This window comes from Anabrus simplex, chromosome 10 (assembly GCF_040414725.1).
Source record: "Anabrus simplex isolate iqAnaSimp1 chromosome 10, ASM4041472v1, whole genome shotgun sequence".
In the NCBI taxonomy this organism is placed as follows: domain Eukaryota; kingdom Metazoa; phylum Arthropoda; class Insecta; order Orthoptera; family Tettigoniidae; genus Anabrus; species Anabrus simplex.
The window spans coordinates 24,574,003-24,600,792 of NC_090274.1; the positions used below are offsets into that span (position 1 = coordinate 24,574,003).

Genomic DNA, 26,790 nt, shown 5'->3' on the forward strand with positions numbered 1-26,790 from the left:
TCAACAGCGTCATATGCCCTCACTCCATATGAGCACTGCGGAGAGGTTTGGAATTTAATCCAGGCTTTTGGCACGCAATCTAGTGATTAGAAATTGTATACCACCACCTCCCCTACCCTGCCGGCCAACATTCTGATGGTGAAAATTTTTTCGACCAACGGGACTCGAACCGGCTAACCTCGGTGTTAGACCGTTTTAGACTTCAGCGCCTTAACGATCATGGCCACCAGGCGGGCTCAGGCTGTTATATTGGGTACGCAACAGTAATTCCATCTATCGGTGATGAGTGGCAGCATAAGAGACAAAGAATATCACAACAAACAATGGTGAATGTAATGTTATTGCTGATCAATTTTATGAGCTTTCGATATTTTAGGCCTTCACATTTAGTCTTCTTCAGACTCTGAAATACTACTTATCATAGTCGGTATGGTAAAACATAAAAAATGATCGTAAACTGTATTCTCTATAACTTTTGTTAATGTAGTACTTTTCGATAGGACCAATAACATACGTATTTAAAAATTACATTTTAGGCACCTTCTCCTAAAATACCATTTCATTCATTGTTTGTAGCTTAGACTGCAGTTTATTATTCCCAGACTCTATATACCGATTTTCATTAAAGTCTGTTTACCCATATTCTCATGGCTTGGCGTTGATATGGACTTAGCAACAAAAGCAACAAAAATACAAATTCATGAATATCTGTTATCACAGACGGTACGGTAAAAGTGTACAAGACATAAATGATCGTAAATTTAATTTTACATAACTTTGGTTATGTAGTATTTATTGATAGGACCACTACATATATACACATCCCACGTCGTTCCATCTTAAGAGATGGGTCGGCGAACGAGGCTTCTCCACCAGTTGCGGTCTCTAAACTTCTCTCCTTCTTCGATGCTTTCCAAAGTATGTCCTCCTGTTGAATGTCAATCTTCACCATGTCAGTGAACCTGAGTCTTGGTTGCCCTCTTGGTCTTTTGTCTTCAAGTTTTAGATCATACATTCTTTTCAGTAATCTGTTATCTCCCATGCGTCGCATATGTCCATACCATCTCAGTCGCTGCACTGTTATTCTGTCCTGCTGTCTTACAACTTGAGCCTGTTTGCGGATTTCTTCATTACGGACTCTGCCCTCCGTGTTTTACCGTGCTACGGACAAATCCCATTTCTGCTGCCTGGATTCTACTAACGTCTATTTCTCATGGTCCATGTTTTGCAAACAAATATTTGATAAATAAATTTTAGGCCTTCCCCTAAACTACCATTTTACTCAGCATGAAAAAAATTATTCATAGCCTAGATTGTAGCGGCTCATCCCCCGACTTTACATACCGATTTTCATTAAATTCTCTTCAGCCGTTTTCTCGTGATGCGTGTACATACAGACAGACAGACAGACAGACAGACAGACAGACAGACAGAAATTACGGAAAAGTAAAAAGTGCATTTCCTTGTTACTGTGGACATGACCGATGCAGTAATACCATTATTATTAAATTCTGAGCAATGTACAGACAAAACTCTCATTTTATATGTATAGAAGATCCAACATCTGTTCTGGTCTTGATAACATAATCGTATATGAAAATATTAAAATAAGTACTAGATTTGTGTAAGAAGGAACAGTTTCGATTTCTGCCTGAAAGCCCAGTGACTACAGTGCCATGAGGGAAGTTTGAAAACCTGTTCAGCGATACAATCGAAAAAAGTAAAAATATAACATCTATAATCCTGGGCATAATGCGGACATTTTGTAAGTATGAACACTTGACGAAACTCGTTCAGTCTTTAAGTAGAGTTGTCGAAATGCACGCTGTCTCCTTCCAGTTGTTGTGGCCACTCTCTGCTTTATGATTTCTGAGGATTCTCTAAACAATACCACCCGAATATGATGCTAATATGATCCCTTATGCAAGTTCAGTGCCAATTGCTTTTCCAGGACAGTACTTGCTCTAATTATCGCAATGATGGGGGGTTAACGCTAAGATTCATAAGTAAGCCGTAGCTGTCCTTCTGTGAGATACAGTTTCTTGAAAAAGCATTTGATCAAGGATTTAGCGTTGATGGGACTAAAAGTTCTGGACGGTAGATACGGGAAATCATTTCTTCGAGGAACGGATAATACAGGATTTTTACAACATGATTTAATTAGGATGCTCGCTGGAAAACAGTTTCTGGGAACTGATAATCGAGGTTCCACTCTAATGTACAGCGACATAGCAATATTAGAATCGCGTAACATTAGAGGTAATACAAATGTCAATCCTAGAGTAAATGCCCTTTTCTAAAAATTCAGCTGTTGCTGATAGTAAATGCATATCAGAAAATATCTGGGTGAGATGCAGCACAAGACTCTCTTAAATTGCAGTTCAGCTGTAAGGAAATCTTACCAGTTTAAGAATATGTTGAGTGCCCTCTTACGGAGGTTAGGGTATCTGATGAGATCGAAGAACGACGGCTTCCTCTCTGGTTCCAGAGGGACTTTCTCCTTTTCTCCCTCTGGAACAAGCCCATCCAGGACGTCGGGAGGTATTATAACTTTGTTCTCCTTGGCAGCCTTCAGCAGGAACACCTTGGCTTCTTCTGGTCGGCCATTGGCCAGAAGCCATCGAGTTGACTCCGGAAGAAACCTGTAAGATGAAAAACCCAAAATTCTCAGTATGCAATGTTCTTGTAATTTGTCTGAGAACTATCAACCAAATTTGTATATGCATCATACATATATGGGTCATTCGAAATTTTATGCACCATTTTTGTTTTTCGTTTTTAAACAAATCCAGATATTGTTTTATACCTTTGATATTTTTTTTGTATACCTGCTGTACCCGTAGTTGATGGAGTAGTTTTGTACAATATCAGCAATAGGCCTACTGTTATCTATAGTATTAGTCATCAGATTGTAGTCTTATACATAGGTGTGTTCTTTTTCAATTTATAAATTTCCCAGTCTCTGTCTCTGATATGACAACTTTCCATTCAAGCTCCTGTACTTTTCCGAGAACCTGTGTTGTTCTTCTTCTTCTTCTTCCTCTTCTTCTTCCTCTTCTTCTTCTTCCTCTTCTTCTTCTTCCTCTTCTTCTTCTTCTTCCTCTTCTTCTTCTTCCTCTTCTTCTTCTTCTTCTTCTGATAGTAGAACCTTGGTGTAATGACAGATTATTACATGCCCCTCAAAAATTCCTATATGAATCTGTGTAATATCGTTCAGTTACAACAGGATCCATTTCACAAATTCGTATAAACAGACGAATGGATTAGGGCGCGTTATTATTCAAATTATCAATATTTTTAAGGCTAGGTACACAAATGACAGGGAATCTACAACTTAGCAGCATCCCTAAATGCAAACCACTGATGATTGATTGTACTCTCCCGCATACACCTGTGTAATCAACTCCAGGGTCCAGACTCCAGCTTTTATATTGAATCCTCCTCCATACCAATTTTTTGCTGCACGCACAAGTGAGCTCTCACCGACATTCGAAATCTGTATCGATTAATAATGCCCATCGGCTCAAGACTCCGACTGAAATGAACATTACATTTGTAAATGAAAGGGAGGAACATTTTCACAATAAGTGTGTAAATAACATAGCCGACAGCAGTTGTCAGAAATAAAGGCTGAAGTAAATCATCACTTAATTTTAATACTAAGAACTGAAATCGAATAAGAATGTGATAGAAGTCACTGTGCATCACTGATTTCGAGATTAGACTCTTGTGTCTTGTTAAATTCCAGAAAGGCTGTTTGCATGTACATTTATAGCAAAAAGGTTGTAATTCCTCCACAGGGGCTTGAAATAAGTTTTCATGATAAATACACAGTAATTAGGTTAGGCAACGCCGTTTCAAGTGAAAGAATTGAAATGGCAAACCAATGCTACACAGCCTAAAATGCCTCCTGCATCTTGACCAAATCACCAGGATTTGATTTAAATCATAGAACCTGGTCTGCTCTTAATAGGATAAGAACCAATTGTGGCAACTCACTGCATAAATGGAGCAGAAAATCCTTTCCAAGCTAGGATTGTGGAGCAGAAAAACAAACAGTCCAGCGTCTATTTAAATAATGTCCTCTCAGACCCTTTCCTGGTGACCCAGCTGAACTCCTGTTGGCAACTACAAGAGCAACTGACTACATAGAAAAGTTAGACATTAGCCTGCGACCATTTTCTGTACAAAATGTAGCGCGTCATTGCAAATATCCCTAGTATGTTAAGAAACTTTTTTTTTTTTTTCCTTAGTTAGGAACATTTTTTAATGGTTTCTATAGTGTTGGTTATGGAGCTCTTCCCTTCGATTAATATTGTATTTCTCCTGTTTAATTGTTGTGATGTGATATTAGCCATATGCTAAACAAATAAATCATCAACATTGTTGTCCAGCTCCATGGCTAAAAGATTAGAGTGCTGGCCTTTGGTCCAGAAGGTCCCGGGTTAGATTCCCGGCCAGGTCGGGGATTTTAACCTTAATTGGTTAGTTCCAATGGCTCGCATTCTAGGTAGGGTCCTCATCTTCACAGACTTGCAGGTGGTCCAACAGGCCGCCTACGAGAAAAAGACCTGCACTAGGCCTCTCCGAAGGCTATACGCCATTATTATTATTATTATTATTATTATTATTATTATTATTATTATTATTATTATTCTGGCACGTCAAATCAGTGCCATAGTTATGCATTTTAAGTTGTGTACAATAGCTATGCTGCTCCTCTCGTGACATGCGGCAACACTTGTGCTACGATAGCCACGTATTACTTTCTTAACTCTGGACAACAGCAGAAATGAGTGACAGTTACTTCAAGTAACAATAGTCACTCAGTGTAATGTTATGTAATTTCCTGGAGAACAACTAGAGTTACAAAGTGTATGCATGTGACCTTTACCTATAGACAAAGTACACGCTGGACTTTATTTTGTGATATGACTGACAGTTTACCTATTATTTTGTCTTTTGGCACATAAAACCTGTCCAAATTCACTAAATATCCACATGTTAAGGGCTGCCATTTTGAAACAGTTTATTATTGAAAAATCTTAATCAGCCTGTGTTTCAACTGAATACCTGAGATATATACACCAAATTTCAGCTAACAGTTTTGGTTTAATTAGCGAGAACGACACAATTATAAAAAATTGAAGAAGGATCCACCTATTCAACCTTTCCTTCTTTGATTTTTATAATTGTGATTGTTTGTCAGTTTGGATCATCATGAAATTCATATCTTACGACAGCAAGAAAGAAATGTGCATGATCTCATTTTAATCTGTTACCCAATTTTCTTTTCAAATAATTTCACAAACACAGTGAAAGTTCTCTGAGCCAACTGCCGCCATTTCTGATAATTTTAATCTGGCATGGAATGATATCTAATAAGACCAATGTGTTTTCACCATCCTTCACCAACAACCATGAATTTTTTGCTGCTGCTTGTTGTTTAAAGGGGCCCTAAACATCGAGGTCATCGGCCCCTAATGGTATGAAATGAAATAACAAAAAGTTCAAACTCATCCACTGACCAAAATAAAAAATGTCATGAAGAATGAAAGGATGGACATGAATAAAAAACAAAAAACAAACAAACAAAAAACAGTGGATCCGACTCAAAAAGGTCATAAATAACAGTATTACTGACCAAGGGACCACTTATAAAGCACAATCCTGAATCGATGATGCTTGATGTCTGAAGAGGTCCAAAATCCAGGTCTAACACCCCTCGGAATGGTACTTATCGCTAGTAAAGTAGAACTATGCTCGACTGCATATCAGTCAGAAAACCAAGAATGAAAAGATGGAAGTCTAGAATATTAAAGAGCCTAGCCAATACTTACCACCAGTAGGAGAGAAAGCCTATTGCGGGGACAGTGAGGGCAACTTGCAGCATTCTCCAGTCGGTAATGAAATATGCAAACCCTGCAGTAAGAATGTAGCCTGTAGTGAAGAACAGCTGGCACGCTACACCAGCAAGAACCCGCTTGCTGGGACCCACCATCTCAAGAGCTGTAAAAAACAATCAGGTGACTTGTTAAGATTACACAGTGTATGATTTCCAGAGGACATTATTATTGTTATTAATAATAATAATAATAATAATAATAATAATAATAATAATAATAATAATAATAATAATAATAATAATAATATTATTATTGTTGTTGTTGTTGTTGTTGTAGAAACAGAAAAGGGCATGAATAGGTTGATACAAGTTATGGAAAACTCTCTAGGTAAATTACAGCTCAAAATTAAACCTCAGTTATTCAATCGTATTTCAAGGACATATATATTCTGGTCCAACCTGATAAGACTTCTATATACTTTTACATACCATGAACAACTGAATTATTAAAACAGGTCTAAAATTAAACGATACACCCTGAGACATGTATATACTGAAATAACACACAAACAACAATACTGTATACAAATTTCATTAACCCAGGAATGCCATAGAGTACCAACATGCATTACCTCTAATTCAGTTCTCTGTATCCCCAATCGCACCATGAATCTCGCAACAATGTGTGAAAGGTAATAATGGAATCATTTCCTTGTGGCACCACATGAATAGAGGAGTCGCACATGGCTCTGTACTTGGACCTCTTCTTTTCGCACTCTCTGTGAACGATATATCATCGAATTTAAGACATTGCAAATACCATATGTATGCTGACGACCTGTAACTCTACACAGATACTACAGCACGAGACCTTCAGGAAAATATAGACTTACTAAACATTGACTTACAGGCTGTTAGTGACTGGTCTGCTGCCTATGGCCTGCAAATGAACCTTACAAAGTCGCAAGTAATTATCCTTGGCCATTAAAATCAAATGACAAGTATACGTAAACATCCACTGCCTAGAGTAATCCTTCAGAATGTTTCAATTTCTTTTGTCTCACAAGTGAAGGTTTTATCATGGACATACCTTACATATCTGCCAAAAGGTTCTCTCAACTATTCATTCTTTATATAAACATATATTTCCAGTGGAACTTAAACAGAAATTAATCAAAGCTCTTGTAATGCCACTATTGTCCCTAAGGCTACAACATGCTCAAAAAGCATATGTGAGGCATATAAGCAATCTAAGAAAATATGATCACGTGTCATCTTTCCTAGAACTAGAGTGGTTGTGATTCCTTGTTCGTCGTAATCATCATACTCTGTCTCTCCTCCACTGAGTCCTTACTACATCTTCCCCATCTTACCTTTCTTCGCGTTTCCATGACTTCTCAAATATTCATAATAGAGATACAAGGGCTCAAACATCAAACCTGCTCACCATTTCTCACCATCCAACTGCCTCATGTAACAACTCATTTTCTGTGTTTGCCGCACGAGAATGGAGCCGTTTAGCAGATGACGTCAAAAGAATACCAACCACAGTGTTATTTAAAAGAGCATTAAGAGGTACAGCTGCCCGAGGCTAATGTACTCGCAAATGAAGATTCCGCAGAGGAACATGAACGGAGTCTCGCAGATAACTTCACAGAATGTCGACTTAAGGTCCAAGCAGAAGAAATTCTCAAACAACATATCTCCCATTGCAGTGAAAAATTTGTGGATATAGAAGATTAACCGTCCAGGAAGAGAGTGAAATCATTAGCCTGTGAGCCACCTATCTGGACAGAGGAAAACTTGGATGCTAAAACAACCCCCTTCCCTGGTGCAGATTATTATTCTTTTTGAAACATGACACCTACTGAAACAATCGCACTGTTCTTTGACCAGAAAACATGCACTGTTTAAGAATGAAACAGACTTCAAGTTATTTATGATCTTCATATATTATTTGATAGTGTTGTGACTTTGTGCCTGACAGAGTGTGGAAACTGACCCTTTTGACTGTTTTCCAATATTCATAAACATTGTGAGACTTCGCCTATCATTGCGTGTGCCATACTACCATTCTTAATATTACGTACTGTTTCATCTTATACCGATCCAGAGTTTAATTAATCTTTTTCTTTTTCATATGCATTGTTTTACATGTTTTTACGGCTGATGATGACCTGGACTAGGGTCGAAACCGGTCCCATTTATTTTTACTATTAAATAAAAATGTAATCACTACATTTCTTTCCTATGTATTGAATAGGTTGAACCTCTTTCAATTATTTAATTTTTAACGTTAATGAAACAGACTGTCAAGAAACTCCTGAAGAAATTAAGGTATTCGTCGGTATTTTACTTCTAAGTGGGAAAATTTGGAAAATGCAACTGATGTTCATAATGAGATGGTTAGTTATGCCATGTGTTGAGATCAGTTACTTCAGATAATTAGGTTCATTCACAGTACAGACAACAGCAGTACGAGTGATGATCAAACGTGGAAATTATGAACTCTGATCAACATTATAGAATAAAAATGCCTTCAATCTTTCAGAGCGGAGCAGAACTAGGCCGCATGGTTGTAAACGATTTGTTTGGGGGAAGCCAGTCAGATTTGGCTTCATGGTGTGGTGCCTGAACTTAGATGATTGCATTTTCAAGTTTGTCCTTGTCTCCTCTTTATCTGTTGCTCCCTCTTCGCACACTGACCTGCCATTATGTTTGTCCTACTTGTGTTCCTTTTCTTGTTCCTATCTCTCTATGTATGACTTCATTTGGCACTTGTTTATTCCTTTCCAATACTTGGTGTCTTTTCAAGTTTACCAAGATAAGAACCATTTCACAAATACCCAGTATGAAACAAATTTCAGTAAAAGAAGCAGCACCTTTAGGATCTATGACTTGCTGCCATACAGAACTTTCCCTACAGATTATATTCTGATCATTTGTTCACTGGTTTCAAACTTAATAAGAGCCTTCATTCTAGAAGGTATGGCTGTGCTGGAGCTATTTGAGAAAATAGTCCCTAAGAACCATCCTCTGACCTCTTCAATGAAGAAGAAAAAATTTAAATTTACCAAAAGTACAGTTAGTTCTCGCACAATTGGTGGATAACACAGCTGTGACAGCAGTATCATTCTGTCATGGTATACTGTAATGCCCATATCCAATGAAGTAGATATAATCAAGCTGGGAAGAAGAAAATCTCAGTCCCAAGCCCACATCTGTTTGGTCAGTACAACTGCTGTACGGGAGGCACCGATCGAATGGATGAAAATGTAGCCCTTTACAGGGTTAGCATGCAGAATAAGAAGAGGTGGTGGCAAATGTTCACGTGGCTTTTTTTTTTTTGTTGCTATTTTTTGCTATTTGTTTAACGGAAGAGTGGGAGATTGGGAAGGTAGCGGCCGTGGCCTTCATTAAGGTACAGCCCCAGCATTTGCCTGGTGTGAAAATGGGAAAACACGGAAAACCATCTTCAGGGCTGCTGACAGTGGGGTTTGAACCCACTATCTCCCGAATGCAAGCTCACAGCTGTGCGACCCTAACTGCACGGCCACTTGCTCGGTCACGTGGCTCTTGGACAGCATGCTCCACAACTTCTGGATTTTGCTGAGGAAAGTGGGGAAAGAAATTAGGCAGCTGGAATTCAGGAGAGAAATTATGAAAACCTACTTTACATAGTTTGTGAACCTACCAACATCACATGGAAGTACCACTGGAATCAGGCATGACTAAAACGTTCACTTATCTGTATACTTGGAAAGAACTTCAAGATGAAAATGAGCAGTTGTTTTACCATATTTATTTGCACATTAAACCCGCCTTCTTTCCCGCATTTATCCCTGCAAGAAGTAAGTGAGGATCCAATATGTGATAGCCTCCCATTTAGTCCAGTGACTTCTGGGTATGAAGAACTATAAATTGTAGCCTCATGTATGTATTCTACACTATTCTTTAACAAATTTGTGATTGTATTCTGAATCTTACTGGCTACCTTTTCTGGACAGCAACATTTCTAAATTTAAAAAATAAAGACAATAAATGGTGAACACATGACTTATAGGCCTACTTATAAAGTAAAGTCAGTTTTAGTTACTCTTATATCACATCATTCGTTTCATCTCAGTAACTCTTCTGATGAGGTTAACATCAGCAAGGACATCCAGTCGTAAAAACTTGCTATGAAGATTTGTCTCACTTCATACTCGACCCCGTGCAGAGAAGGGATAAGGGTTGGACATACAGTTTCATTTATCATATTATGTAATATTAATGTGAAAAAACTTAATGGTCAGTCGAGCAGTAGGTCTATCACACAGTAAACCTAATCACTGCTTTCATCTGAACTGTCGTCGTCTTGTGCTGCCAACTTCCCTGCTACCAGCATTGTTGTCGTCCCAAAGGACATCTTCATTGCCATCAAGAGCATCCGAGATCCCGTCTTTTTGAAACTTTTAAAATAGTTTTGTTCCCAATTATAGAGTCCAAACAATGAGAATCTTTTCACAAATGGTTCCTGGAGATGGTCTCTGTTATTCCCAATTGGTGTTATCTGTAGCAGAAGCCACCCCTTCTGAATAAAGCTGTGCTGTAGAAAGCGTGCCAACCCACCAGCTGATTACTAGTGTATGTTACGAGTTGTACTTCCAAATGTAATACATAGTGGCTGGAACCATTCTTTGGATGACTGCAGCTGTTGGAAGTCAGAGTTTTATTTTTAAGTATATTTCATACTTGTTTTCTACATTTATCACATCAGGATTTACCTAAACAGCTCTAACTGAGATAGGAGAGACTGCAGTGTTTAGGTTATGTATGCTATCAAATGCCTGGATAGTGCCAGACGTTCCATGAGGAAAAAATAAAATAAATAAATAAATAAATTAATTAATTAATTAATTAATTAAATAAATAAATAAATAAATAGCAGGAAAACTTGCTGCATTTATGGATATCTAAAGGTGTGGAAGTAATGAGTTTTATTATCATAATGTTTAATTTCACACATTTGTTGTCTATTTTTTTTATTAACGTATAGTACGTTTTGTCTGATGTCACCAAAAGTCGTAAAAGTAGTTATTTGTTAGGTACATTGATAAGTAAAACAGTCATTATGATAGGATTGTTTTTTATCATGTTTTAAGCCTACTTATCTCTAAAAATTACCTTTCTTGGCCTGCGTTATGAGACATTAAACGATCACTTTGGTAATGATCTCACCTGCTATATTAATAGCAGCAACAATGAATATTTCTTAATTAAAGTAAACTCGTGTCCTCATCCAATTATTATTTTCGCAAGGTGGTGCAGCTCTTTTTAGGCACGCCCGCAATGGAGGTGAGCTGCATGTACCATTTTATTGCTTATCATCCTTCCCGACATTTTAAAATCTCTGTCAGTACCAAGAATCAAACTTGGACCCCCGAGAACTGCAGCTAATTGTGCTAACCGCTAACTGGCGGATATAATTAACTACAAAACACAGACATATCTCATGACTGATGCGTGCTTACATTGTGCGGGTTAGACATGTGAAACTGTTCACCTATTTGTGCGATGTCATCTGAGCTGCAATATGCTATGGAGGTGGACGTTTCTTAACTACAAAACACAGATGTACCACACGACTCTGATGTGTGTTTCATTGCATGGGTCAGATGGACGAAACTCTTCACAAATTTGAGTGATATCATTGGAGCTGCAGTGCGGCCTGTACCCGCTTCGAAGCAGAATCGTAGTAGTTCTCTGGCAAATTAGTTGGGAGAAGGGTCTTATATGCAAGCTTCATTTTCTTTGTCTCAAAAAGCCAGGGGAGGGGTTCTAATACATGAGGAAATGCAGTAATTGCTTTTTAGGGTAGCTGACAGCTTGAAGCTAAATGGCCTACATCACTACATCATCTCAACGAACGGCAGTGCTGCGTGGCTCCTGGATATAATTCTTGGCTTCGCACTGAATGTGTCAAATGCAGTGTTGGCATCTGTATTGTGCGTTTTTGTCATTCCATACCTCTGAAAAGGTTGAACACAGAAGGACTGTATCTGGAACACCACCATACGAACTCTGTTCCATCGGAATCAGTAAGCGAGGCAGCTGTGAAGAGAACGCTTAGCTGGTATCCGGACGTTTGTAGGGCAGGAGATGAAATAAAACTGAGGGCAGTGATGGTATGCAAAGAGGCTTGCAGCTAGATGAGGAAAAACATTACAAGAGATGCATCTCCTCACTGCACATGCAAGATGGCTGAAGGGTACCAGCATAAGATATTTCATGGAAGATGAAGATCCACTCATACATCCTGAAGGGCACCTTCATGTTTCATGGAAGATGATGATGAACCACTCATGAACGCTTCTACGGAGTAAAATGCTATCCCCACATTGCAATCCTACAATTAATTCTAGTCTTTGACACCCCTTCAGACCAGAGAAATCTGATCACTGATTGCTATACAAACTGTCAACAGAGCAGCCTAGCTTAAATTACACCAATCGAACGATCTAGAACAAACTTCAGTCATGTGACCACAAGAGTACCAACTTCTAGTACACAAACTTTGAGGACAGAGAGGCCAGTGTGGCGAAAGTACCGATAAGTTTTGAATCTCCCTCATATTACACTCAGCTGCACAAAAATTGGCTGGCAAAAGCATGAGCATATTTGTAAATTGTGAATAGCCGGTGGCCGAAGATGATCCTTGGAATCCTACGATCTGCACAATACGTTCATCCTATTTCAAACAAGAGGATTTTGAAAGAACGTCATCTCTCACGACAGCAAGTTCTTATGTGGTTGAGTGTATATCTACATAGTTCAAAAGATCTCATAACAGTGATTACCTATGACATAGGCTATAAGGAACTCTCCTGATGCTGTCGAGCCCACCAGTAACCTGAAGATCATGAAGAAGATATAACCTGGTGAAACAGCAACCAGAACTCCAGACACCAGCTGAAGTGCTAGAGCAACGAAGAAGATAGGCCGGCGCCCGTACCTGTAACAAGTACACTGGAGCTTACTGCTACTGCCGGATCATACAAAAAAAATTCACAGCTCCAGATGAGCTTGTTTCTATTTCCCAGCTTCATCAAGAGGGTGGAGATGGTACAGTGATTGGGGGGCCATCTTGACAGATGTGGAAGTGTATGAGGAGAAGAAAGAAACAGAAATATTTATATAAAGTTAATTACTAGTAGGTCCAGAGGCCCCTTTGGCTGTAACTAACTGCCACTTTAACTTAAATGTATCAATTAATATTCACAATCTAATAAAAACAATACATAAAAAGCGTAAGATACATTTTCCTACTGAGGATATACGAGTAACATTAAAAACTAAATAAGTTGCTTTACGTTGCACCGACACCATTTATATTGGTATTATAAATTTACTCATTCAGGACAAATATTTCAGATTCCCTATGGGAATCAACATCTATATCATCTGATGGCCAAGCAGGCATCAATTTTTGCTGATGAGACAGTCTCTTAGTGCATTGGCACTGCCGGTGGCTCCAGTTAGCCTACGCAGTGGCCTCCACGGTATGCACTAGCCAGCGTATTGGTATGTGTGCTAGGTACCAACTGATGAGCCCACCCTAGCACACGAGGGCGAAACGCTGGCAACCAAGAATGAGTTCGCTGGAAAATTTATAATGACCAATAACGGACCATTTATATTGGTATTATAAATTTACTCATTCAGGACAAATATTTCAGATTCCCTATGGGAATCAACATCTATATCATCTGATGGCCAAGCAGGCATCAATTTTTGCTGATGAGACAGTCTCTTAGTGCATTGGCACTGCCGGTGGCTCCAGTTAGGCTACGCAGTGGCCTCCACGGTATGCACTAGCCAGTGTACTGGTATGTGTGCTAGGTACCAACTGATGAGCCCACCCTAGCACACGAGGGCGAAACGCTGGCAACCAAGAATGAGTTAGCTGGAAAATTTATAATGTCCAATAACGGACCATTTATATTGGTATTATAAATTTACTCGTTCAGGACAAATATTTCAGATTCCCTATGGGAATCAACATCTATATCACAGATAGGCCTTATGGCGACGATGGGACGGGAAAGGGCTAGGAGTGAGAAGGATGCGGCCATGGCCTTAATCAAGGTACAGCCCCGGCATTTGCCTGCTGTGAAAATTGGAAACCACGGAAAACCATCTTCAGGGCTGCCGACAGTGGGGTTCGAACCCACTATCTCCCGAATACTGGCCGCACTTAAGCAACTGCAGCTATCGAGCTCGGTAAAAAAAAAAACCTAAACATCTAGGAGATTACTACTTTTACCATTTCATAAACATAGACTATACTAACAAGGAAGAGAAGACATAAGAGAAACCTAAGCATTTTAATGCCGAGGATAAATTAAGAATAAAACCGAGCTTTAAAATTAATCTAGGAGATTATGACATTTTGTACTATTTACTTAATTTGGTGAAAATTCACTTAAATGGCTTAATAAGTGGAAAGGTAGCGGTATTTAAGACATTTTTTCTGAGTTCTGACACTACTTTGTTGTATTTCATATAGTTTAAGATCATTGTATAATTGAGAGGCAGTGACAATGAACGACTTACTGCACTTTACCGTACGATGCCATGGAACCCGATCATGTACTCGACTCATTTGAACAAAGGACTTGGTCAAATATGAAGGAGCATTAGATTTTAAAATTCTCAGCAGTAAGCAAGCAGCTGAGTATGACCATCTATCCCTGAGTTTCAACCATTCTGTGGCTTTGTAGTAAGATGTTATGTGACAGTCTTGACAAATGTTGAAGACGAATCACACACAGGCATTCTGAATAAGCTGTAGTTTGGTATTATATTTCTCTGAGATATCGCTGTAAATTACAGCACCATAATCTAAAATAGGAAATACCATAGTTTGGATCAACATCTTTCTCACCGAAAAAGGAAGATACGGCAAGTTTCGTCGAAACTGATGCAGTATACCAGACACTTTCTTGACCAAATGCTTGGCATGGAAGGTCCAGGACAGAGAGTTATCCATTAGAATACCTAAATTCTTAACACATTCCTGATACTTGACTACAGAACCATTTACAATTACTGGAGGAATGTCCCTATTGAAAAGATTTGATAAATTTCTTTGATATCCTAGAAAAATAACTAAGGTTTTGTTTTCATTTAATAGTACATTCTGACTTAGTGTATACTGATGTAGTCTTTCTATATCTAGATTTATTTTACTAATACTTTTCGTCAACACGATTCACAGGAAAATGGTAATTGATCTGTAAATCATTGGCATACCTATGATGTCTCGTGTGGCCTAAAACTCCAGGCAGATCGTTTCTATACAGTGAAAACAAAAGGGCACCCAACACGGAAGACTGAGGGATGCCAGAATGTACACTAGACCATTTACAGAAATTTTGTTTGTCAAATACTACACGCTGAAACCTTCCTTTCAAGAATGCATCAAACCAAGAGAGAGCTGATAGAGACGTGCCCATTGTATGTAATTTAGTCAGAAGTAGGTCATGATGAACTCTATCAAATGCCTTGCTTAAATCGAATAGTACCAGAAGTGTTAGTGCCTTTCTGTCCATTGCAAACTTGATATCATCGGTGGCTGAGAAGTGCCATTGTAGTGCTATGGCCTGTTCGAAAACCAGACTGAAACTTGTTAAGAATAGAATGAGTATTTAAATACGGAGTGAGTTGTTGGTAAACAATCCTTTCTAATCCTTTATCGAATATTGACAAAATAAGGATTGTTCTGAAATCAAATTTTTTAGGAGAATGACTTTAGGAACAGGTTGGATATTGGCCATTATCCATGCAGCTGGAAAGACTCTTGATTGTAAACAGAAATAATAAAGGTGAGCTATAACCAGAGTGATTATATCCGAACAGTTCATTAGGAGGGAATGTGAGATACCACCTGGTCCAACAGCCTTGCTATTCATGCTCTTATATACTTTGACTACATCTTCTGGGTAAATGTATGAAAAGTGAAAGAGATCATGTTGTGGTTCAATTGTGTTCCTGTAACTGTGAATAATTTCGGATATTCTGTGAGAATTGTTCACTGGTGAAATTTTTAAGAAATAATTGTTTTGTAATTCTACAGGTATGAATGAGGAGGTAAGTTGTGAATTTTTTCTTAGCAATACCTAGTGATTTTACAGTTCCCTGTAGAGCAGACTGAGTTGATTTACTGAACAAAGAATGCACGTGTTTGAGTTTGGCATCTCGGATCGAGAGTTTGGTTGTATTTCGCAAGATGCAAAAGATTTCAAAATCTTCAGGTTTCCTGGTTTTGATGTGCTTTCTTTTTGCCTTGTCCTGCACTGAAATTAATTTCTTAATTGTAGACGTTATCCACGGGTTAGGCGGATGTTTGGCTCGAGTTACTTTTAATGGGGCTTGCTTGTTGTACAACTCAAAAATTAAACTATTAAATTAGGTGACTTTATCATCAATATTACGCTGAGAAAATACTTCATACCAGGGAGCTGAAATTACGTCTTTTCAAAAATCTTCAGGATTAAAACTGCGGAAATCTCTAAATGCGATCCATTTTCTTTCATATTTGGGTGCTGGTATCGAGAAGATAGCATATAGCATATCATGTCCAGAAAATTCACTCACTGGGGTCTGCCCGAATTTCCGAAGGGTATCATTACAATTTGAAGCTATGGTACCAAGATTAGAATGACAATATGCAGTGTGGTATGTATTATCAAATGGTATTCTAGTCAAATTTCACGAGTTAAGTGCATCACCGATTACTACAGTTTCCGAGGACCCTGATCCAAAATGCCCATTCATACCACCTGCAAGTATAACATTTATAATGAAAACTTAATTATACATCGCCTCTACAAACGACTCCATGAAACCAATTTTGGAAGGATGGTAAATGCATGAAAATAATACTTGACCCACAGCTAATTCATGTTCGAGGAAAAATTACTCTGGCTTACGACAATATTCTGCAGGGGAGGTGTGAACTATTTTACATTTTATGTTGCTTTTCACGTACACAGCTACTCCTCCTCCTCCTCCTCCTCCTCCTCCTCTCTTGCCCAATCTATCATTTCTATATAAATTAAAGCCAGGAATGTTAATATCTGAGTCTGGTATGGACTCCTTGAAAAATGTCTCACAGCAATAACATTAGTATTTGAATCAACAAAGCAGTCAAAAAAAACTCATCGAAATGTACCTTATCGACTAATATCTGTGCATTTAAGTGAATTATTTTCAAATCAGAGGGATAGATGTGTTGAAGCAGAGATAACAGTTTGGCTAGAACAGAAGAATGGTTTGAAACAAGGGAGTGCACTTTCACCATTACTTTTCATTGTAGTAACGGATGATTTAATAACGATAGTAGCAGAGGAAGTTGGAGAGAAAAAGATTAAAGCAGACAGTCTAATGGTGTAGGGAAATGAGGAGGACATTCAGGACAAATTCGATGTATGCTACAATACGGCATGAAATTTAGTATAAAAGAGAGTGGGATAGTACTTTCAACCCAAAAGAAGGATAGACCAATGGCAAGTAATGATTGATAGGAAACGACTGAGGAAAGTGAAAAGTTTCAAGTACCTAGGCAGCTTATTAAAGGACAATGGACAAAACGATAAGGAAATAAGTGTGGGGAACAAACGCACACATTCCTAAAAAATATGTTAGAAGCTTAGTGGAGTAAATATGTCTCCCAAAACAGCGAAAGAGGGGCCTGCAGCTGGCAGCGGTAGTGAAGCTACCCTAGCGGACAGCATTGTACAGCAGGTAAGGGAAGCTCTAGTCGAAAGACATTCTCTCGGCTATCGTTGAGGCAATGACTGAAAGTGTCACAAAGGCCGTGGCTGAACAACTCAAGGCCACCCTGGACTTCAACATTGAGATTATCAATGAACTTAAAATTAATATTAAAAATAGGGAAATTGAACTGAAAAAAGTGCAGGATGAACTCAAAAGGAGTACAGATGCTCTTAAGCAATATCAACGTAGAGGAAGTGTGCGTGTGTTCGGAATACCCAAATCATCGAATGAGAATACGAACGAACTTTCGGGCAGGTTGTTTAAAGACAAACTTGGCCTTGACATCGCCATGCAGGATATTGATAGGTCTCACCGTGTTGGCAGACCGGAGCTGGGAGTGAAACAGCCTATAATAGTGAAATTTGTAAGCTATAGGAAAAGGGAGGAAGTCTTTCGTAATAGCGCAAGTTAGCAGGCACTGGAATCACTATCAGGGAGGACCTGACTGAGGCTCGCACTCTAATATTAAAGACGGCTGTAGATAAATTTGGAGTGAGAAATGTCTGGACCATACAGGGATGCATTGTTGTAAAAAGAGGGGAAACCAGACAACATAACAATGGATGAACTGAACTCTCTCAAATAAATAAACAATACCCTGTTCTGTAGATTCTACTGTGAAATAGCTTTCTAATTCCTCAACTCTTTCTTCCAATGTGATTTCTTCATTTGTAACAAATTCGTAAAATAGTCTTATAGCATTCACAAGTTCCACCCACACCTACAAACTCTTAACTCTTTCTCTTCTATTTATTTCTGAAATGCTCACCGGCAGGTGCACTTAAATAAAGCCTAGGAGTACAGCACCTTAGCAAAACCCTCCTCTAGACTAACTCTTCAACTGTATCATCATCATCGTCGTCATCATCACTTGTCTATTGAAATGTTCAAACATATGCTATGTATATGTAATTATCTGCATGTGTCTGTCAGTATGTGTGTGTTATCAGTGTTTGTTCCAGGAATTTGTCACCTACCCTTTAAACATGTCAGCAGCTGGCGTCCTACTGTTACGGTAGATGAGGCATCCCTGAGTGTCATTGATCCGAGTGTATTCCAAGACGAAAATAACCCTCGTGTACCTTCACCAACTGTCCCCAACCCTCAGCCTACTGAATTGCTATTGAAACAATCTCTGTCTCAGTTCTCGCGAAGTCTACAGTGTTGCCATATCAGTTCTCTCTCACTCCTCAGTCACGTAGATGAAATTTGTTCGATAATATCAACCTGTAACATGCATATTATGGGTATTACTGAAACCTGGTTATCTGATAAAATTAGCTCTACCCTTGTAAAACTGTAAGGATATACACTCTATCGGCATGATCGCACTGCCAGGCATGGTGGTGGTGTAGCAGTATATTGTAGAGATGATATTAAATGTAGAATTATTATCAAATCATCATCTGGCATCACTCCACATACGGAATATATGTTTGCCGAGACCATAATTAACCGTCAAAAAGTACTGATAGGAGTTGTCTATAAACCACCGAATGTTACTAACATCTCTGACCTTCTCAAACTAGTACCAACCTACGAGCATATACTACTTCTTGGTGACTAACTCAAATATCTTAGCCCCGACTGGCAAATCAGACCAAATCAGCAACCTATTTACCTCCATCGACATGACGATCTTACCACTAAACACAACTAATCATCTTCATACACTTAGATATACCAGCCATAGTGGAATTGACCTCCTGATCACAAATAACCAGCATAAAGTTCTTAAGTATGGTCAATTTCCTGTACCTGGCATCTCAACTCATGACTTAATTTACCTGTGCTACTCTCTACGTGTACCAAAATTCAAAGCTAAATACATTAGTTACAGGGATCTGAAAAATATTGATCTACAACAACTCCAAAACGATGCGTACACTTTACCTTGGGAAAATATAAAGCAGATGCATGACACAGACATGAAAGTGACAAGATTTAACTCCTTACTCACAGGATTATATGACAAGCATGCTCCAGTTAGGCAAGCTAGAGTCACTCGCTCACCTGCACCTTGGTTAACAAGCGATATAAAAGCAACAATGGCTCACTGTGACGCAATGTTTCGCCGATACAAGGAAACAAATAATGAACTAGATTTTGAACAGTATCTTCTTTTACGTAACAGAACAAAGCAATTAATTCGCAATAGCAAATTTAATCACATTAAAAATTTAACAAGGAACTTAAATGCACGTGAAACGTGGAACGAACTTTGAGCTATGGGAGTTGGAAAATGCAAAGAGCCACATGTGTCAACTATATCTCTTGTTACACTTAACTCTCACTTTGTAACTAACCCAATAAAGGAATTTCAACCTCAAAATCATATCAATCTAAATAAAAAAAAACAGTGACCCTACAGAAAACGAACATAATTTATCTTTTCACCCTGTCAGTGTAAATGATGTAAAGCGTATTTTGAATTCAGTTAAGTCACAAGCTAAAGGAGCAGATAACATCCCAATAGGCTTTATAAAAATTATTATTGGTGCGGTCCTACCAATTATTACCCACATTGTAAACCACTGTCTCACCACAGGGACGTTTCCAACTGCATGGAAGGATGCTCTAGTAACCCCAATATTAAAGCAAACTGGTACCACTGCAAATGCGCCATCTGATTTCCGGCCTATTTCGATTCTTCGCCCCCTCTCAAAAGTTCTTGAACAAGTTGTACACAAGCAGCTAGTAGAATTCTTAACCAGACATTCTCTTTTTGACCCATTGCAATCTGGATTCAGAAAGGGACACAGTACTATGACTGCACTTCTTCGGGTAACAGATGACATAAGACTAGCAATGGACAAACGGCAGGTGACGATACTGACACTCCTTGACTTTAGTAGTGCGTTCAACACGGTAAATATAGACATACTTCTATCCAAGCTACGCTCTCTGCATATCGGCCCGATAGCCCTACATTTTTTTTTAAAGCCGTACCTTACAAATCGTCGCCAGTGCGTTGTGGTAAGCAATCAAAGATCCCAATGGGTTGTAAAATCATCCGGTGTCCCTCAAGGGTCTGTTCTGGGACCCTTACTCTTCGTCTTGCATATTAATGACATATCTTCCACACTTCAGTATTGCAACTACCACTTATATGCTGATGATCTACAGATATACAAACACACCACTACAAACAATTTACATAAAACAGTTCAGCATATTAATTTGGATATTGAAAGGCTTACCGCCTATGCTAAAAACAACCACTTAATCCTAAATCCTCGTAAAACAGAAAGTATTATCATAGGAAACTCTAAATTATTAGATGTAATAAGCAATATCAATCCTCCAATCATAATCAATGACATTGCTGTACCGTACCTTAAAAATGTAACTAATCTTGGAATCTCCATCAATGAGAATCTGACCTGGAATGAACATGTAACAAATGTATGTAGAATGGTTCATGCAGCTCTATATCCTCTGAAACGTCACAAGAATTCTTTTCCTCAAAAACTTAAAATTAATCCAAGCACTACTATTCCCAATTCTAGACTACTGTGATACGGTACTAGTCAATCTAAATGCTGAACAAGCTTTGAGACTTCAGGGAGCACAAAACTCATGCATATGATATGCCTTCCAACTGCGACATGACGCTCATGTCGCACTATATTTCAAAACATTGGGATGGCTTCGCATAAATGTTATTATTTATAAATTTCATTTTCCGTATTGACAGACTCAAAGTATAGATAAGAAATGTGTTTTTCCACCATTCAATACAAAATTTATTTTAATAGATTAAGCTAGTACCGGTTTCGGCTCTTTAACGGCCATCATCAGCTAGTACATGTTTTGTTTTAGCCATTAGACTATACACAAGTTGTTATTGTATTAGGCATCCGGATGTCTAATGGGGGATGGAATAATAGCATATAATTAAAATATCAGTGGTCAGGTTAAAAAGTTATAAATAGAGCATGAGTATGTAAAACATATTAAAAACACACAGGTCACAATATATAACATTTAAAAAGTTTCAACACATTAAAATTGTACGTGTAGGTAGACACTTGTTAAAATTTTCAATTTATGTTATATGGATTCCATTCTTCTGTCCTCTGTGCAGATCCTTCTAGGTAATGTTGATTTTAGTTGCGTAGGGTAATCTTCGAGGACATTTTGAAACTAGTGTACGTCTTATTGATGTGGGCCTTTGTCATGATGAAATTTTGTTATGTTATATATCCCAACTTGTGATATACTATGGCAAGTTTCAATACAGCAAACAGCAGGTTTCGAGCATGTATTTAGAAGTAGTCGGTGGTAACACTTCTCTCGTCTATGTTTGTTCTTGTAGTCTGTAAAGATAAAGTGATATAAGTATGCCGGTAGTGTGTGCATGAAGGAATGCCTAGTGTGTGTATGGAAAGAGTACTTACTATAGTTGTTGTGGAAGACTTGTGCTGATGTGTTTGAAGGCTTGTTGTGTTCTACTGCGAGTGAGTCTGGGGCTCATATTCGCTGTGGAGGGGAATGTAGGTGGAGGGGAAGAAGGAGTGGCCGTTGGAGAAGTAGGGGCGGGGTCAGGCTTGTGATTCGTTGGTTTGTTAGAGCGTGTGTTTACTATTTTGAGATAATCATTCTTTAATATTGGAATGGCTTTGTCAAAAATAATGCTGGTTTTTTCATTAATATCATTAATGTTATGATTGGGGTTGGCGTATTGGTCTAAAGAAATGTAGAAATCTTCGGTTATGTTGACCAGGGGGCCCTTGGAGTTTATATAATAATAACAATAAATACAACCAATCAGGTGTCTACCGTATCAAATGTAACAACTGTGACATAAGTTACATAGGACGTACAGGCAGAAACTTCACCATCCGCTACAATGAACATATAAATGCAGTAAAACATAACCATTTCTCATCAATAGGCCAACATGTAGAAGAATCCAAGCATAGTTTCACAAACATCAATAACGACATGACAATACTAAATATAAACTCCAAGGGCCCCCTGCTCAACATAACCGAAGATTTCTACATTTCTTTAGACCAATACGCCAACCCCAATCATAACATTAATGATATTAATGAAAAAACCAGCATTATTTTTGACAAAGCCATTCCAATATTAAAGAATGATTATCTCAAAATAGTAAACACACGCTCTAACAAACCAACGAATCACAAGCCTGACCCCGCCCCTACTTCTCCAACGGCCACTCCTTCTTCCCCTCCACCTACATTCCCCTCCACAGCGAATATGAGCCCCAGACTCACTCGCAGTAGAACACAACAAGCCTTCAAACACATCAGCACAAGTCTTCCACAACAACTATAGTAAGTACTCTTTCCATACACACACTAGGCATTCCTTCATGCACACACTACCGGCATACTTATATCACTTTATCTTTACAGACTACAAGAACAAACATAGACGAGAGAAGTGTTACCACCGACTACTTCTAAATACATGCTCGAAACCTGCTGTTTGCTGTATTGAAACTTGCCATAGTATATCACAAGTTGGGATATATAACATAACGAAATTTCATCATGACAAAGGCCCACATCAATAAGACGTACACTAGTTTCAAAATGTCCTCGAAGATTACCCTACGCAACTAAAATCAACATTACCTAGAAGGATCTGCACAGAGGACAGAAGAATGGAATCCATATAACATAAATTGAAAATTTTAACAAGTGTCTACCTACACGTACAATTTTAATGTGTTGAAACTTTTTAAATGTTATATATTGTGACCTGTGTGTTTTTAATATGTTTTACATACTCATGCTCTATTTATAACTTTTTAACCTGACCACTGATATTTTAATTATATGCTATTATTCCATCCCCCATTAGACATCCGGATGCCTAATACAATAACAACTTGTGTATAGTCTAATGGCTAAAACAAAACATGTACTAGCTGATGATGGCCGTTAAAGAGCCGAAACCGGTACTAGCTTAATCTATTAAAATAAATTTTGTATTGAATGGTGGAAAAACACATTTCTTATCTATACTTCGCATAAATGAACGAAGGAATTTTCACCTAATGACACTTGTTTACCAAGTGCTCTCGAACACTCCTACTTACCTCTCATCTAATTTTAGTTTCCTTTCCTCATTCCACGAAATTAGTACCCGTTCTGGTTCCCTACTTGAAATTCCACTAAGTCGAATTCCTACGATCATTCCTTTTTAGTTACTGCATCGAGACTCTGGAATACACTCCCAATGGACATTCGGCACCTTACTTCCTCTCATAAATTCAAATCTGCCTGCCGAAAGTTTTTCCTGGGAACATAGAACTGAGTTGTGTGAATCATTGTGTGTTTGTTGTGTGAATGGGTTTTCTTCATTTATTATTATTATTATTATTATTATTATTATTATTATTATTATTATTATTATTGTCTCACTAATTGCCGTACTGATATGTAGGCCTAACTTAGTCTTAGAATTATCTGTCCGTAGTATCATGTCCTTTTAGAATTTCTATGTCTTACTTTTATATTTACATTTTTAAATTTTATTGTTTATAGTGGTTAAGTGTAAGAGAGGGCCGTGAGCCCTAACTTTGCCACAAATGTAAGTCAGGAATAAATAAAATAAATAAATATTATGTGCCAACACTCGTGTATGCTTCACAAACTTCAGTAATGAGGGAGGAGAGAAAAGGAAAATCCAGGCCAGTGAAATCACATTCTTGAAAAGTTGAATGGGCATAACAAAAACTGGTAAGATAATACAAGAGAAGGTTAGAGAATTTGTGCAAATGGAACCACTGCAGTATAGGTTAGAGGAATCAAACGTTAGATGGTATGGGCATATGAAGAGAATTGAGAAAAGGAGGATACCCAACCAGGAAGATGCATGAGATGGGAGTGGAAAGTGAGAGACAAAAGCAAAGATAGCTCAAAGGAATGGGTGAAGAAAATAGGGTAGGGCTGGACCAAAGTGACGACAGGCAGATGGTGAGAGGATGGAAGACTTACGTTCTAAACAGACTAGGCCAGTGGCTGGAAGCTGTGTAAGATTATTATTATTATTATTATTATTATTATTATTATTGAGGCTGAAAAACCAAGAAATGTGAGCATATGAGATTTTTTTAAACCAATGAGCAACTTTAGCCTATTCAGTCAGTAAGAGAATACACCTTACCTGTCGGAGAGAAAGCCAAAAGTAACAGATCCCAGAACATCTCCAAGCATAAACATGGAATCTCCTGTCGCTCGGAGCCAGGCATTGTCGCACACCAGGTCCCACTGTAACATGTTGGGTGACACAAACTATTAGATATGGAGCACACTCTTAAGGTAGTCATGCAATCAGGCCTACAACATCTACCAATATTCCGTAGTTTCTACAAGCTTTCAATGGTTATTATGGGATTAAGACATTGGGCAAAATATTATGATTTAATTTAACATTTTTGAAGATAACTGTATGAATTACAAGGTAATAAATAATATAGTTCAAATGTTTTAACTTCTAACGCTGCCCCCCAAAGCAAATGATGTATTCTCATCGAAGAATGGACAACATAATCAAGGAGGGCAGCAAAAGCAATTCAAGGTCATTCTAAATTTTAATATGAAGAAGCATCAAACTGACATTGGCATCTGGGAGCATGTAGCAACTGACTGGGTGATATGAAGACGTATTGTCTGATGAAAGATATCACAGAAAAAGGAATGAGAAAATTAGAGAAGAAATGACCAATCGGCGTACAACAAGGAGCTTTGGTATATTTGATGTTTTATAACTTTTTTCTTCTGCCCACCCAAGTATCTGAAATAGAACTTCATATGTACACTGCCTGACAAAGTTAAGCATCCAGAAGGAGTGGTTGAAAGTGAATGAAACTTCATATGCTGAAAGACCATGTGCCTTTACTGAACTGATTACAATATGGAATGAAAGAGACAAGACCCTTGGCAGTTACAGGTGGAATGTTGGTACCAGGTCAGTAGGGTGTCGCACTCTCCCCTGGCCGCAATGCATGCCCTTTATGCGGTTCGAAATGGTGTCCAACAGCCTTTGGATCCTCTCCTGAGGTCATTTCATCCACAGCTGTTGCAGCTGTCCCTCCACATCCCGCAGGTTGGTACTGGGACGGAGTCCCCTTCCAATGTCATCCCACACGTGTTCAATGATGGAGAGATCCAGGGATCTTGTTGGCCACAGGAGGACCTCAACATGCTCTAGGCAGTCCATAGACACACATGCTTGTTGGAACACTGTCCCAGGGTAGGATGTAAGGACGCAGAATGACTGCGACATATTGCTTTGCCGTCAAAGTCTGCCGAAGCACTACTAGAAGTGACCTGAACTCATATCCTATGACTCCTCACACCATGATGCCAGGGATTATGCCTGTGTTTCTTTCCACAATATGGGCAGGATCTGCCCTCTGCCCTTGATGCAGCCAAACCTGCACACGATGGTCATCGAAGGTTATGGAGAAGCAGGACTTATCACTGAACATGATGCAACGCCAGTCATCCTCTGTCCATGCCTCCTGGGCAAGGCACCACTCCAAACGTAGGCGCTGGTGTTCTGGTGTCAATGGCAACCGACGCATGGGGCGGTAGGACCCCAATCCAGCGGATTTGAGTCGTCGAGACACTGTGTTGTAGAGTCTCCAGTACATGTTCGCGGATGGCGGATGTTGAAGTTATGGGATCCCGCAATGCTTGGCACACCATATGACGGTCCTCCCTTAGGGTGGTGTTTCTTGGTTAACCGGAATCTGCACGACATGACTGGGTGTTCTCATGTACCTATCGAGTTCAACATTGGGCCACTGTGACATCTGAATGGCCCACATGCCTGGAAATTGCACGATACGACCAGCCAACCTCGTACAATCCCACAATGCGGTGCGGCCTCTGTCAAATGCTGTCAATTGGTGGACGAGCTGTCTAACGCATCTACGAGGCATTGCGGGTATTTTGTACTGTACGTAGTCCTTTCTGCAAGTCTTGCTTAACTGCGACTCACAGCAGTTGACTGGTAGCACTCTGGTGGATATTCTACACATTACAGATCCTTGTAAATCTAATCATTTACTCACACGTCATTGGTGTGCTTGTATACCAAAATGGGATAATACTGGACCGCTCCTTTTGGGTGCTTAA

The 26,790-nt window shown here is 38.8% G+C and overlaps 1 protein-coding gene and 1 long non-coding RNA gene across 9 annotated transcripts in view; one reads left to right on the plus strand and one right to left on the minus strand.

Annotated features, from left to right (window-relative positions):
* LOC136882094 (uncharacterized) overlaps positions 1-26,790 on the plus strand; it is a 278,314-nt gene that overhangs the window by 237,981 nt on the left and 13,543 nt on the right. The window lies entirely within an intron of this gene.
* The window catches only part of LOC136882088 (organic cation transporter protein), a 105,157-nt gene that overhangs the window by 48,215 nt on the left and 30,152 nt on the right, over positions 1-26,790 (minus strand). For 6 of the 8 annotated variants that reach the window (XM_067154608.2, XM_067154610.2, XM_067154607.2 and 3 more), the window contains 4 exons: positions 24,812-24,915; positions 12,685-12,839; positions 5,841-6,009; positions 2,403-2,642 (listed from right to left, as the gene is read on the minus strand). In XM_067154608.2, coding sequence (XP_067010709.1) covers positions 2,403-2,642; positions 5,841-6,009; positions 12,685-12,839; positions 24,812-24,915 — 668 coding nt within the window. The remainder of the gene's footprint in view (positions 1-2,402; positions 2,643-5,840; positions 6,010-12,684; positions 12,840-24,811; positions 24,916-26,790) is intronic. The other 2 variants (XM_068229389.1, XM_068229388.1) reach the window with 1 other exon arrangement.